The 13,409-nt window shown below is 56.3% G+C and overlaps 1 protein-coding gene across 1 annotated transcript; it reads left to right on the top strand.

Annotated features, from left to right (window-relative positions):
- The first annotated feature begins 1,281 nt into the window (after window positions 1-1,281).
- CDC6 (cell division cycle 6) lies at window positions 1,282-13,083 on the top strand. The gene is made up of 12 exons (XM_030541654.1): window positions 1,282-1,348; window positions 1,580-1,777; window positions 4,350-4,607; window positions 4,693-4,892; window positions 6,348-6,523; window positions 6,940-7,046; window positions 7,410-7,549; window positions 8,193-8,293; window positions 9,672-9,736; window positions 10,667-10,881; window positions 11,235-11,375; window positions 11,911-13,083. The coding sequence occupies exons 2-12, from the start codon at window positions 1,597-1,599 to the stop codon at window positions 11,998-12,000; spliced, it is 1,674 nt and encodes a 557-aa protein (XP_030397514.1). The 5' UTR covers window positions 1,282-1,348; window positions 1,580-1,596; the 3' UTR covers window positions 12,001-13,083.
- The last annotated feature ends 326 nt before the right edge of the window (window positions 13,084-13,409 follow it).

Genomic DNA, 13,409 nt, shown 5'->3' with positions numbered 1-13,409 from the left:
CCATAACTATCATGCTACAGTAGTCAGGGCTGGAGCCTCACCACCCGGAGTTTTGTTAAGCAGCCTCCTGCCTTCCTACTCTTACTAATTAATTTGTGAAATAGTTAATTGCAGGGACTGTCCTTTTTCTCTGTAGTGACTGTGAATGTTTTCTTCCTCCGTTCAGGCTAGGCCCATGTGCCTTTGAGTTTAGCTGGAGGAGGTGGATTGCTAATGTTATGGTCTGGTTGTGATCCCTGAAGAAGAGAGCAGAACCATTTCCAGGGGCTGGTCAGATCTCCCAGAGCCCTTCCACCAGGTCAGGGCTAACCTGCTGTGTTCCAAGGGGGGTGGGGGCTCCCTGCCCTGTGATCCCCTCTGTCCCCAGGCCTGGGGAGGGTGCAGCCCTAGGCGCTGTGGAGGAGTACCTGCATGTCCCCAGTTTAGGTTTAAAACCAACAAAGGAAGTATTTTTCACACAAGGCCTAGGCAGCCTGTGGCACTCCTTGCTGAGGAGGTTGTGAAGGCCAAGACAATAGCAGGATTCAAAAAAGAACTAGATTAGCCACTGATGGACCTATCGGCCGTGAACTTCCAGCCAGGCTGGACGGGCTGGTGGCCCTAGTCTGCTTGCCAGGAGCCGGGAATGGGTCAGTCGCTGATTCCCTGCTCTGTCCGTGCCCGCTGGGGCACCTGGCCCCGGCCGCTGGCGGGACCCTGAGCCGGAGGGAGCTGGGCTCCGAGCCCGCCCGGCCGCGGCCGCTGGCGGGACCCCGGGCCGGAGGGAGCTGGGCTCGGAGCCCGCCCGGCCCCGGCCGGGACCCTGAGCCGGAGGGAGCTGGGCTCCGAGCCCGCCCGGCCGCGGCCGCTGGCGGGACCCCGGGCCGGAGGGAGCTGGGCTCGGATCCCGCCTGCGACCGGCCGGGCCGGGGCCCAGCCCCCGCCGTTTGCACCCCGGGACTCGCTGCCGCCCCGTGGCTGGGCGCGGGGCAGGCAGGGACCCTCCGACCCCCCTGCACGGACAGTCGGTCCCAGAGCGTCTTTCCACGGGGACTCAATCTCCCGGCATGCACTGCGCCCCGGGGCCGCGCGCGGCGGCACCTTCCCTGCCGCAGGGGCTGCTGGGAGCCGTAGTCCGCCGGGCCGGCCGCTGTTTCCGGGCTGGATGGGGGCGGGTCGCGGCGGCGCTCTGGGCGCTGATTGGCGGGCGGGCAGCTCGGGGCCGGGGCCTGGCTTGGCGCGCAGCCGCGCGATTGGCGGAGGCGGCGGGCGGAGGAGCCTATGGGGCGCGTGGGCGGGGCTGGTTCGGGCTGTTGGCGCGAAGTGAGCGAGAGACCGAGAGCGCGGAGCGGCCGGAGCGGGAGCCGCGGTGAGAGGGGCCGGGGCGGGCTGGGGGCCGGCGCGGGGCCTGGTGGTGGGGGAGGAGGCTGAGGGGGGGGGCGCGGTGCCTGGTGGTGGTGGTGGTGGGGGAGGAGGCGGAAGGAGGGGGGGGCGCGGTGCCTGGTGGGGGAGCCTCCCCCCCCTGCCCAGCGTTGTGAGGGGGCTGGTGCCCCTTACGGGGGGGGATGACTCTGAGGCCAGCAGTTCCTCTGCCCCCCAGGTATCCGTGTGGCCGCCATGCCCAGCACCAGGTCCCAGACCCAGGCCGCTATCGACTTCCCCAGGAGGAAACAGGCCAGGGCGCCCGGCGTGCCTACTGCGGGTGGCAAAGATGCCGCATCGACCCTCCCCGGGGTGACCCTCCTGCCGCTCTCTCCCCGCGAGAAGGTCCTGCCGCTGAGCCCCCGCAAACGCCTAGGTGAGGTACTGCCAGGGGACTTACCCTGCCCCCCACCTCTTGCAGGGCCAGAACCCGAATGAGAGTTCAGGGTTCCTGGCTCCTAGCCCCGCACTTGCAGCTCACTGTTCCCATGGGCGTTACCAGACTGTTCCCTACACCCCACAGACAACGGGCCTTTCTTTTCCTTTCTACCTGAAAAAAGGAGGCATCAAGATTGCTCAACGCCTGAGAATTGGGCCTTGTTTCTTGGGTAGCAAACAACTACCTGGTTAGTCACCCTCACAGTCCTCTGGGTGAGGTGGCAAGCGCCTAGGCCATGGGCCAAGTCCAGTTCTCTTGGGATAGATATAGGCTGACCAGATGTCCCAATTTTATAGGGACAGTCCTGATTTTGGGGGCTTTTTCTTATATAGGCAGCTATTATCCCCCCATCCCAATTTTTGACTTTTGCTATTTGGTCACCCTAGATAGATATGTTGCATCTTCTCATATCCAGCATCCAAGGGCTTGTCAGCGCTAGAAAATTTTGCCCCTTTAGCTATGCCAGTATAGTTAGAGTGGTGCAACCCTCCTAATGTGGATGCAGGTATAAGGTACCTCTACACTGGTGCAACTGCATCCACACAGGACCTTAGACCTGTATAACTACGTCAGTGAAATGTCACACTCCAAACTGACATAGTTATATCGGTAACAATTTTATTTCCAATTCCCCCCAGCCCCTGCCCACAATTCCTAAGAGCCTGTCATTTGTGAACTGAGTGTAACTAAGGAAGTTCTGACTCGGGTCTCTAGACAGGCTAGACCAAGGGTTCGGAGAGGTGTCCATTCCCCACTCCACTCATCACTGAAATATTCACTCTAGGACCCTAAAATTATTTTAGTGGGTGGAACAGGGAAATAGGAGTGGACCCCAGGGGTGTGGAGGTGGGACCTAGGATTGCCAGGCGTGAGGCTGTTAAAAGTCCGATCAACAGCTCAGTGGGACAAGGCAGCAGTGGCATGTCATCCTGCTTCTACCTGTAGGGACAGCCCGGGGGCTCTGCTTGCCATCCCTGTCCCAAGCAACAGCTCTGCAGTGCCCGTTGGCTGTCCCTCCACCTAGAAACCGGAGAGTGGACATGCTGCTGCTTTCGGGAGCTGCTTGAGGTAAGCACTTCCTGGAGCCTGCCCCCTGACCCCCTCCTGCACCCCCTGCCCCATCCCTGATCCCCTTCCTGCCCTCTGAACCCCTTGGTCCCAGCCTGGAGCACCCTCCTTCACCCCAAACCCCTCCTCCCCACCCTCCTGCACCCCAATCCCCTTCCTTAGACCAGAGCCCCCTCCTGCACGCCTCATCCCTGACCATGCACCCCCAGCCTGGAGCCCCCTCCCGCACCCTGAACCCCTCATTTCTGGCCTCACCCTGGAACATGCATTCCGGCCCAGAGCATGTATCCCATCCCACACCCCAACCCCCTGCCTCAGCCCCTCCCATACACTGAACCCTTCAGTGCCACCCTCAAGTTGGAGCCCCTTCCTACACACCAAACCCCTCATCCCTGGCTGCACCCCACAGTCAGAACCCTCACCCCCTCCTGCATCCCAAACCACTGCCTCAGCCTGGAGCCCCCTCCCACACTCTGAACCCCTCAGCCCCAGCTTGGAGCCCACTCCTGCACCACAAATCCCTCATCTCCAGCCCCACACCAGAGCTTGCACCCCCAGTCAGAGCCCGCATCCCCTCCTGAACCCCAACCCCCGAGCCAGCCTGGTGAAAATGAGCAGACAGAGGAAGTGGGGGATGGAGTGAGTGGGGGCAGGGCCTCGGAGAAGGGGCAGAGGGTGGGGCAAGAACTTTTGGTTTTGTGCAAGTAGAAAGTTGGCAACCCTAGTGGAACCTAGGAGTTGCTGCAGGGCAAAGAGATCAGCGAAGGGGGAGAGGAAGATGGAAGGAAGGAAACAAGGCAGGAATGGTGCTGTTCCTAGAGGGGAGCAAATTGTTCCCACTAAGTGATGATGAATATGACAGGACACTGAACAAACAAGCCAAGATGACTGAAAGCTTAGTCACCACATAAATACTGTTGTACTTTTGATCTGTGTCAGCCTCCCGTTGAGTCTTCTGAGGTCAGAAATGGTACGTGGTCCTCAATGGAAACCACTGCCCAGGGATTGCACTGGAAAAGTTAACCTGTGTTATCACCAGCAGGCTTCTCCTGGGCTCTGTAGGCTAAGGGACATTCCCCCTCCCTGAGGCCAGCGTAGGACTGTTTCATTGTCTTACCCAGCCTAGTATGGAGGATCTCAAGCAACAGATGAAACTGCTCCCTGGGAGGCTGGCCCACAGCTGGATAGGTCTGTCTCAGGGAGCTTTTGCTAATATTGGGGCTAATTTCCCCTTGGCCCATTAATTGTAGTTACAACCCCTGGGGGCCATTCTAAATTTCTTGTGGGGTTGACATCCTAGCCTGACTTTCAGAGCATGCCCTGACCCTGCAATGTAAGTTGGTCCCTTGTGAAGGCATCCAGATGCCACACCTTCCTCCAGCCGTTTACCTCTCCATTGGCCACTGCTGCTTATTGAACTTGGCGCTTCTCCCTCCTGCAGGTGATGACAACCTGTGCAACGTCCCCCAGTCAGTGCCCTGCTCCCCGACAAAGCAGAGCAAGAAGGAGAATGAGCTCCCATCTGCCTCTCACAAGGGGCGACGCTTGTTCTCCAGTGAGCAGCCAACGACTGAGTCTCCTGGCAGGAGGAACAACTTGGTGCCGTCCCCGCTCCTCAAGCGGCAGGAGACCCCAAGAAGCTCTGAGCGCGCTCGGCTCAACAAGGAACCTGTGTGCATCCAGCTGTTCAAGCAGGAAGGTAGGTGTTGATGCAGTGTCTGGTGGAGAACAGGCCCCAGGGTGCTTCTGCATCTTTCTCTGATGTGTCTCTCTATCTGGCATAGGCACTTGTTATCAGCAGGCAAAGAGCGTTCTGCACACAGCTGTCCCTGACCGGCTTCTTGCCAGGGAGAAGGAGACTGATGCCATCAGGCGGTTCCTGAAAGAACATGTCTGTGGGGAGAAACCTGGCAGTCTTTACATCTCCGGTGCTCCTGGCACTGGAAAAACTGCCTGTCTGAGCAGAATCCTGCAAGACTTCCAGGTATGGCTGTGGTTGGAGGTTCAGACACCTGTCTCAAATGCTCTGTTATGGGTGTCAGTGTTTCTGCTGTAGCTAAAGCAGGAACATGCCTACCTGCTATAAGCCCAGTGTACCCCCTACCTTTTGACAAACAAAATCTGGTCCCCCTGAAATCTTTCTTGGGTGATCTTCGGTGGGATGGATTTTCCTTGGAAGCTTGAGGCAAAATCACATAGGTGGTTTGGAGTATACGGGGAAGGGAGCAAACAGTGGGGTGACTTTGCTTCTCAGGCCCCTCAAGGCTGCTGCTCTGGCTCACCACAGCTCAAACACTTTGGCCTTAATGCTTCATGTTTGGTTTAATCTGCCATCCCCCGTCAGCATTAGCACCTCTGATTACTGCAGTTTGGGCATGTTGTAGCTCCACTTGTGTGCAGAACAATCTACAAACGCTTTCTCTGGTCTCTGTCCTGTGGTGCTTAGTCTGGTTCAGGCAGTTAAATGCAGTGCGTGTGGAGGGGGAATAACGAGATGGAGCATGTGCTTGGGGCAGAGTGGGGTTTGAGGAGGAGATGGTTGAGGGCGTTTCCTTAAGAAGAGAGGCGGATGCCATGAGAATCAGAGTAGGAGAGAGGAACCCAGAGTAAGTCTGCACTAGATACACTTCAGCTGCACCACTGTAGCGTAGACTCTTCCTACAGTGATGGAAGGGCTTCTTCCATTGCTTTAGTTAATCCATGTTTCCGAGACTCGGTAGCTAGGTTGGGGGAAGAATTCTTCCCCTGCCCTAGCACTGTGTACACGGGAGCTTTGCTCGGCTTAATTATGTCACTTGGGGATGAAAAATTCATCCACGACTGATGTAGCTAGCTTGATCTAAGGCGATGGCTATCCTGCGGAGCTTAAAGCCACGCAGCTGCAGTGCTGCTAGTGCAGATGCTCTAAGCTGACGGGGGAGAGCTCTCCTGACAACTTAATTACTCCAGCCCTCGTGAGCGGTGGTAGCTGTTGGCAGGAGAGTCTCTTCCGTCGACACAACGCTGTCTGCACCGGTGCTTAGGTTTGTGTGACTTACATTGCTCAGGGGGTGGCTTATTCACATCCCTGAGCAATGTAACTTCTACCAACTGAAGTTCTAGTATGTGCAAAGTCCGAGTTTTCGGTGTGGACTAGGCCTGAGGCCGAGGGACATAAGGGAGAGAGAGATGGAGACACCTTGAAAGTGAGGGTGGGAGGCATGAATTTGCTGTGATTGTGCTGGGGGACTGCTGCACTGGGAACGGGAGATGGCTGCTAGCTGGTCTCTGCTCTGGCCAGACTACCAAAGCCTGGGTCAGCTGAGCTGCCTTGTCCTTTGCTCTGGTGCATTGATCTGCTTGGCTCGCCCAAGCTTTTCCCTGGTGCAAGGAGGGTGAGTGGGAAGGGATTTGAGCTGTGGCTTGCTGGCTCTCTAATTCTCCCTTCTCCCTGTGGCAGACTGAGCTCCTGGGCAGCAAAACCATTGTCCTGAACTGCATGTCCCTCAGCAGCTCCCAGGCCGTGTTCCAGGCCATAGCTGAGCAGATGGGCCAGCAGGGGGCGCCCAAGGTATCTGGGAGAGACCTGGTGAGGAAGCTGGAGAAGCAGCTGACAGCAGAGGGGACGCCCATGACGTGAGTGCAGTTCTCTGAAACTCTCCCAAAGTGGTGTGAGCTGCTCAGTGTTACAAGGCCAGAGGCTGGGCCTGTGTGATAGCTGGGTTCCCAGCCACGAGTCCCCTAGTCATTGCAGCTGGTCGGTGCCCCCCACACCCAGGTGTTGAGGGCTTGATTTTCCAGAGGTGCGGCGCACCGCCAGCCACAGTGGAAGTCAGGGTGGGATGTGGGTGCTTGACATCTTGGAAAAACCAGGCCCTTATTTTGTTACTAAGCACAGGCTGTGTCAGGAAAGGGTTGCACCCTGCCTCTGCCATGCCCTGAGCGACAGCCAGGAAGTGCCTGGTCATTCCTCAGCAGGGGCTGGTTAGTCTCCATGCTCCCAGGGCAAAGCCTTGGTGCTGAGCTGGGCTTTCTTTCCTGTCTTTGCATAGCGTGCTGGTGCTGGATGAGATGGACCAGCTGGACAGCAAAGGACAGGACGTGCTCTACACAGTGTTTGAGTGGCCGTGGCTCATTGGCTCCAGGCTTGTCCTCATCGGTAAGTGTGTCAGTTGTGATGTGACAGTGCTTTGGCCTGCTGCTGCCGTTGAAATGCCCTGTGGCTGCAGAAGCTCTGTGTGGGAGTGGGATGGCACATATCCTTCCTCCTGCAGGAGGTGCCCTGGCATTTTCCTCTTGGAGAAAGCTGGGGAAGATTAGACTGATTTCTGTTGCCAGAAGCCAGCTTCATAGTTACTGTAGCAAACCTATCACCTGATGGGTGCATTAAAAACTGTCCTTGCCCAGCCCCAGGATGCCTGATCAATGCAGAGCCTTGCACATGATTCTCGGATCCTGGAAGATCTCCCCACTCTCTGTTAGCCCAGGCTGCCATTCTCAATAGCCTCAATGTGCTTTGCAGGAGTGGCCAACGCCCTGGACCTCACGGACCGGATCCTGGCCAGGCTACAGGCCCGGCCCAAGTGCAAACCCCAGCTGCTAAACTTCCCACCTTACACAAAGGAGCAGATTGCCTCCATCCTGCAGGAACGGCTGAGACAGGTAAGAACCCAGGGACCAAGTCCACATGGGCTCATCCCCTTCTCTGGGAGAGAAGCTTAGACTCCTGCATTGACATAGGTCTCTGAACGAGCCCACACAGATCTGGAACCAGGAGAGCATCTTTCTGGTGCTGTCTTGAAGAAACTTTGAAGTTGTGGCTGGCTGACCTTACTTATTAAATGCAGCATGGCACTCTTCTGCAATGCTGGCTTCTGTGAGAGATTGCTCTGCTCTGTTGCCAACCCTGCCACTTCGCACTGAGCTGGTGGCAGAAGGGACAGCTGGTGACTTTCCACAAGCAGGTCAGTCAGTGGCATAGGTTCAAGCCTAATCCAGGCACTGGCTCCAGCCCTGTTTTGGTGACCCCCCACTGCCGTGGCGGGGACAGCCCATTCTCAGTGGCATCCCTGGATCCTCTCAGACTCTGGGGGCTGGAGGTGAGATCTTAGCCAGGTTGCAGTGTGTTACGCATTCTGTCTTCCCAACACAGGTGGGAGAACATCCCAGGTGCAGTGGGGTGCGTGACACAATCCACATGCATCCAGCCAAATGGGCTGTTTTCTGTCTGAACTGTATTGGATCACCTGCAGCTTCTGCAGTGGAGACCTCTCCGTAACTGCCCTGTGCTCCATTTTCTCGGCAGGTGTCTGGCGATGAGGTCTTGGACAGCACTGCCATCCAGTTCTGTGCCCGGAAAGTCTCTGCAGTTTCAGGAGATGCTCGCAAGGCGCTGGACATATGCAGGTAAATGCCGCTGTCTTGCCCTGCCGCCTCCGAAGGCAGGCTCCTTACCCTATGTCGCGTGACTTAAGGCTCCATTATGCTGCTGCTTCCCTGGCGTTGAAAGGAAGGCTTGCATCACTGCAGGAGCGCTGCCTCCTGACCATGTTAATGTCTGAGATGTTCGCAGTCCATTACCTATGGAGGGTGAGACAAGGCACTGCTGCCAGCCCTTCCCGCTGTGACTAGAGATTGGTTAATTACATTTGTATTGCAGAAGGCCCCATTAGCAGCTCTCAAGCAGGTTTCTTTATGAAGCTGAACCAGTTTTTCCTTCAGAATTTTTTCCCCTTCCCCGTTCTTCCTTTCTGGGGCTGTTTTTCTCCTCTAGTTCCATTATAGGCCGGACTTTTGTACCGTACTGGGGACCCTTCCTTTGCTGGGGCACATCTCTTCCAGGAAGGTGTGCCAAGTAAGCCCGGGCCAAAGGACTAACCTATTCGCTAGGGCTTCCGCCGTAGCTCAAGGACACTTGCCATCTTGAGCTGGGAGCATGGCAGAAGCAGGGCTGGCCCAGTAGGAGAACAGCTGAATTGGAGGGACATTGGCCACCAGTTTGGGTCCAGAATTTGGGCTGGGAGAGACTAGGAAAACTTACACTAGAAACATCTCATGATGCTGTCAAAGTCAGGTTGCTCCCCCCGCCCAGATCTGAACCTTCTCCTGCTATGCTGGCCACCCAAATGCTGCATCATCTTGCCAGGCACGCAGTGGTTCTCTTGCTTCCCGTTGTGTGGCCCACTTGTTAAAATCAAATTATTTCCTGGGAGCCTCGTCTCCCAGCCTCCATTCGTCAGTGACCCTGCAGCAACTAGAGGATTTTGTCTCATTAGGGCCATGTTTAGAGATGAAAATGAGCTCCTGTTAATGGGCTGTGTGCTGCTGTTTGCATCCCACAACTTCTGTATTCGTGCTGGTTTAGTTCCTCTCCCTGGGTGCAGGGCTTATTACTTGCTGGCTGCGATACTGCCTGCCCGGGAATGCTTGGGAGGGTGGGTCCAGCCTCCTGGAGGGGGGGAGAGTTGGTGCTTCAAGTGATCACAGCTGAAGGAGAGGCATGACCCAGGCTGCAGCCAGCAGCGAGCATCCCTGCTTGGAGACAAAGGGATGATGCCCTGGCGTTGTTAGGGGGCCATTCTTTAGTGGAGCAGTCGGGAGTCCAGGTGTGGGATGTGCCTGGGGGATAAGGACTTGACCCGAGTGCATGCAAACCCTTCATGTTCCAAGCTGCTCTGTTCCAGTGCAGAGGGGCAAAGGTGCTGCCTTCAGGGCTAGGGTCTTTTAGGTTTTGACAAGGACCAAAGGCTCAGTCTAAAGTAACTTGCATAAATGTGTGTCCTAGGCGAGCCATTGAGATTGTGGAGTTGGACGTGAGAAGCCAGACTGTCTTCAAACCACTGCCTGGCTGTAAGTAGCTGCCGCCAGCCTGAGTCAGGAAGCTCTGCACTCTCAGCTTTTATTTTTCTGTCAGTCTCCTCGACCTTAATTGTAGCCTTCCTTGCCAATGGCGTGTTTTGCACATTACTGGAATGGAGGTCCCCAGGAGATTGCACAAACGCCTGGCACGCAAGGAGCTTTCCTTCCAGCTCTCTGGAAGCAAAAGCCCTGGATGTGAAGGTCACACCTGCTCTCGTCTCTGGGGCTGGCTTCAACTAGAACGAAAGCACTTAAGTGTAGGTGTGAAATAGCAGCTCGCAAAAGGGGGGGCTAGAGTGGGCGGGAGTTCAGCTTGGGATAGTGGCAGTGGAACCTTTCCAAATGCAAGCTGTACGTAGGGACAGTGCGCGGGGGATATTGGCACTGCCATGTCTCAGCCCGTCCCCCAGAGGACTTCAGCCCGTCCCCTTGGATTTTTGGCTGCCGTATGCAGGATGTGCTGTTCTTAGGGGTGGCTAAAACATCCCCCACTCTTGGGTCCTCATCAATTTGGCGATCATATCTATAGAATAAGGTTCTCTCTCCCTCTGCTGGTGCTTCAGACTATAGTAAGATGAAGTTTGCTTTAAAAATCTGCTTTTCTTTGCACCATTTTAGGCCACTGGCATTTTGCCCTGCTGTGTCCTAACAGCAAAACTAGATGGATCAGTTTCACTTCCTGGTTCCCACGCGCTGGCCCAGGGCTGCAGGATTTGGGTTCCCAGTGCGATGGGGGAGGAAGGGATAGTTACATCCCACTCAGACCCATGGCTTCTGACAACTCGGACTTCACTGGGTTGCCTTTCGCCCGTAGCCAATACACTGTGTATTCTGCACTGCCCTGTTTCCTGTCCCAGTGTTGTATTGCTTCTATATTGATCAAACCCCAACTTCTCTGACTCAGCATTGTCTGGCCTACAGGTAAATTGCCCACTGCCTCCGCCTCGGTCTCCCCAGTTCCTAGGAGAGTTGGGCTCCCGCACATATCGCGGGTGATCTCGGATGTGTATGGTGACAGGATGGCCTTGGGAAGCAATGGAGCCAGTGACTCCTTCCCCCTGCAGCAGAAGATCCTGGTCTGCTCCCTGCTGCTCCTAGCCAGGCAGCTGAAAGCCAAGGAGGTGACGCTGGGGAAGGTGAGTCAGGCCGTTGGGTTGTTCGGCTAGATGAGCCTGCAGCAGAAGCTGAGCTCTTTGCCTTGGGCGCCAACAGCCGTAAGTTGGGGATTGCGAATCCCTGGGAAGGACAGTCACACCGGGCACGTGACGTAGACCAGTCTTGTTTGATCTCTGGCAACTCCCCAGGCAGGTGCTCAGAGCGATGTCGACGCACTCTGGAGGGGGAATTGGGTCTAGCCACACACCTGGAGATGGTCAGCCTGGGAACGGGGAGGGAGATGGAGGCTGGCATCTGTGCGTCTCCCTCCCCTGCGTTCAGTGGCTGTGGGTAATGACCGCTCCCTCCCTCCCTCCCTCCCTCCCTCTCCCAGCTGCATGAAGCCTACAGCAGAGTCTGCCGGCGGCAGCAGATGGCAGCCGTAGCCCAGTCCGAATGCCTCTCCCTCGCCACCCTCTTGGAATCCAGGGGCATCCTGGCACTGAAGAAAGCCAAGGAGGCCAGGCTCACAAAGGTACCCCCCAAACCATGCTGCCTTCTCCCTAGGGACAGGCTCCAAAGGGAGCTGCTGCTGAAGTGGGGGTGGCTGCAACACACAGGCCTGGCAGGCAAGGGGAGGAAAGCACTGGCAAATGCAGGGTTAGCTGGGGAGCCCGCAGGGTTGAGGAAAACCCTGAGGAGGGCATGGGTAGCAGGGCGGAGCTGCCCTGACCTGACAGTCAGGCTCCAGGCCTAGGAGGGCTCCCAGACCAGTGACTCTGTTGTGGGGATATTTGAACTCCTGGAGGATCTGGCGCTGGCTGCTCTCGGAGGCAGGCTGCAGATGGAAGGCACCAGTGCTTGGCTCTGGTGGTGGACTAGCTGGGCCAGCGTGAGCCGCAGGATTGCAGGCTATTGTTGGTCCGCTGCACAGGGCAGTTCCTGTCAGTGCTGCTGCTACTATGGACCCTGTAAGATCAGGCCAGAGTTTGAGTAGCCTGGGCCGGGCTTATTGGCTACCATGGATGCTGGGCAGGTCTGTGTAGTAAGGAGCCTTGTCTCTCCTTCAGGTTTCCCTGAAGATAGAGGAGAGGGACGTGGAACATGCCCTCAAGGACGGCGTCTTGGTTGGAAACATCTTGGCGGGGGAGCAGCTCTAGACTCCTCTACCGTGATGCCTCTTTTCAAAGGGCTGTGGCTCTCTCCGGGTCTTAGACACATAACTGCCTGGGCTCCGTTGTCCGCAGTAACAACCTTTGCTGAAGGTCACACTGAGCCATGGCAGTGGAGCGTTTAAAGGGATGAATTTGATCTGCCTTCATCTCACGACATCTCGTTATAAAGCTGCCTCGTTTGTTTTTAACTGTATCCTTGTTTTTAAATCTGCCGCCAGCTGAGGTGGACAATGCCCTGAGTCTGAGACCAAGCCAAAGTGACCCTCCTTGTGGTGGATTTTGAGCGGTTTGTGAATGGCTGCAGGCCCTATCCTGAGCCTCTTGCAGGGCTCCCTTTCCCTCTTGGCTCCAGGATGTTTGCAGGCCGTCCTGACATCCTTTCCCCGCAACCTGCACGTATGCCATCATGTTGCCTTCTTAGAACAGCTGGAGATCAAAGGGATGGTGCTCAGGCAGCAAGAGTCTGTTTGGAGAAACGAAACCATTAGCAGCGCGAGAGGCTGCAGGAGGAAATGAGATGGCAGGCGCTGCGCTCCCAACCCAGGCTCCTTTGAAGTCTAGTTATTTCCGCGTAGCAGATGTCGCTCTTAGCAAGGCGTAATGTCTGGGGGGCTCGATCGGGGCTTAGGCTGAAGCCCTGAGGGCCGTGTATCTCACTGCTCAAGCTGGGGATACATGTATTCTGGCTTGTTTGTGACGTTAGGAAGAGTCACGTTAGGCCTCTTCCAAAAGATCTGGGTTCTTCTCCCCTTGCCCGTGCGCTAGAACCGAACGGAACATCTGGCTGATGACACCAGCCAGCCTGCACCCTGCTCTGCACTTCGGAAGTTCCTAAGCTCAGCACTGGGTTTTAATTTGATTCTACTCTCCCGCCCCCCCATCCCTAAGGAGTGACCCACTCCACCCATTGTGATGTAGTCGCCCTTGGAGCAAGCTGTCTCCAGCAGGGGGCATCCTTGTAGCACAGTGAGTCGTGCTTGTCGCCTGGAACGAGTTTGTGAAGTTTGAGGAAGCTGCATTGCGTGTGTGGGGATTCTGGGCAACCCCTTCTCCCATCTATTTTTAAATTAAAAAGTAACCCTGCTGGGTTGAAAATGACTTACTGTCTGATCAAAGTGTCATCTGTTTGTAATGAGCCTCTTGGGAGAGCGTAGACCAGACTAATGTGTGTGCCAACGCAGTGAACATTTGGCACCTGTTATGTCCTTCCCTAACCTCTCTGTCCCCCACATCTCCCAGGTTCACGCTGCCCTTGGGTGGGCTCACTCCTGAAAGGCAGGTGCAAGGACATAACTCCACTGCGAGACAGGCCCAGCGGTATTTACGGGTTGGGAAACGCAAAGCCCCGGTCTCTCACTGATGTGTGGCAGTCTCTGACCAGCTCGACAGGCACC

Source organism: Gopherus evgoodei, chromosome 23, assembly GCF_007399415.2.
Source record: "Gopherus evgoodei ecotype Sinaloan lineage chromosome 23, rGopEvg1_v1.p, whole genome shotgun sequence".
Classification (NCBI taxonomy): Eukaryota; Metazoa; Chordata; order Testudines; family Testudinidae; genus Gopherus; species Gopherus evgoodei.
The sequence above is the reverse complement of the archived record's forward strand: the minus strand, read 5'-3'. Positions and strand labels throughout refer to the sequence as shown.

Bases quoted from the DNA above. Each gene is read 5' to 3' on its own strand.
- CDC6 (XM_030541654.1), top strand. From the start codon at position 1,597: ATGCCCAGCACCAGGTCCCAGACCCAGGCCGCTATCGACTTCCCCAGG. The intron at 4,893-6,347 runs GTATGGCTGTGG...TCCCTGTGGCAG, and splicing joins GAATCCTGCAAGACTTCCAG to ACTGAGCTCCTGGGCAGCAA. The intron at 7,550-8,192 runs GTAAGAACCCAG...TTTTCTCGGCAG, and splicing joins TGCAGGAACGGCTGAGACAG to GTGTCTGGCGATGAGGTCTT.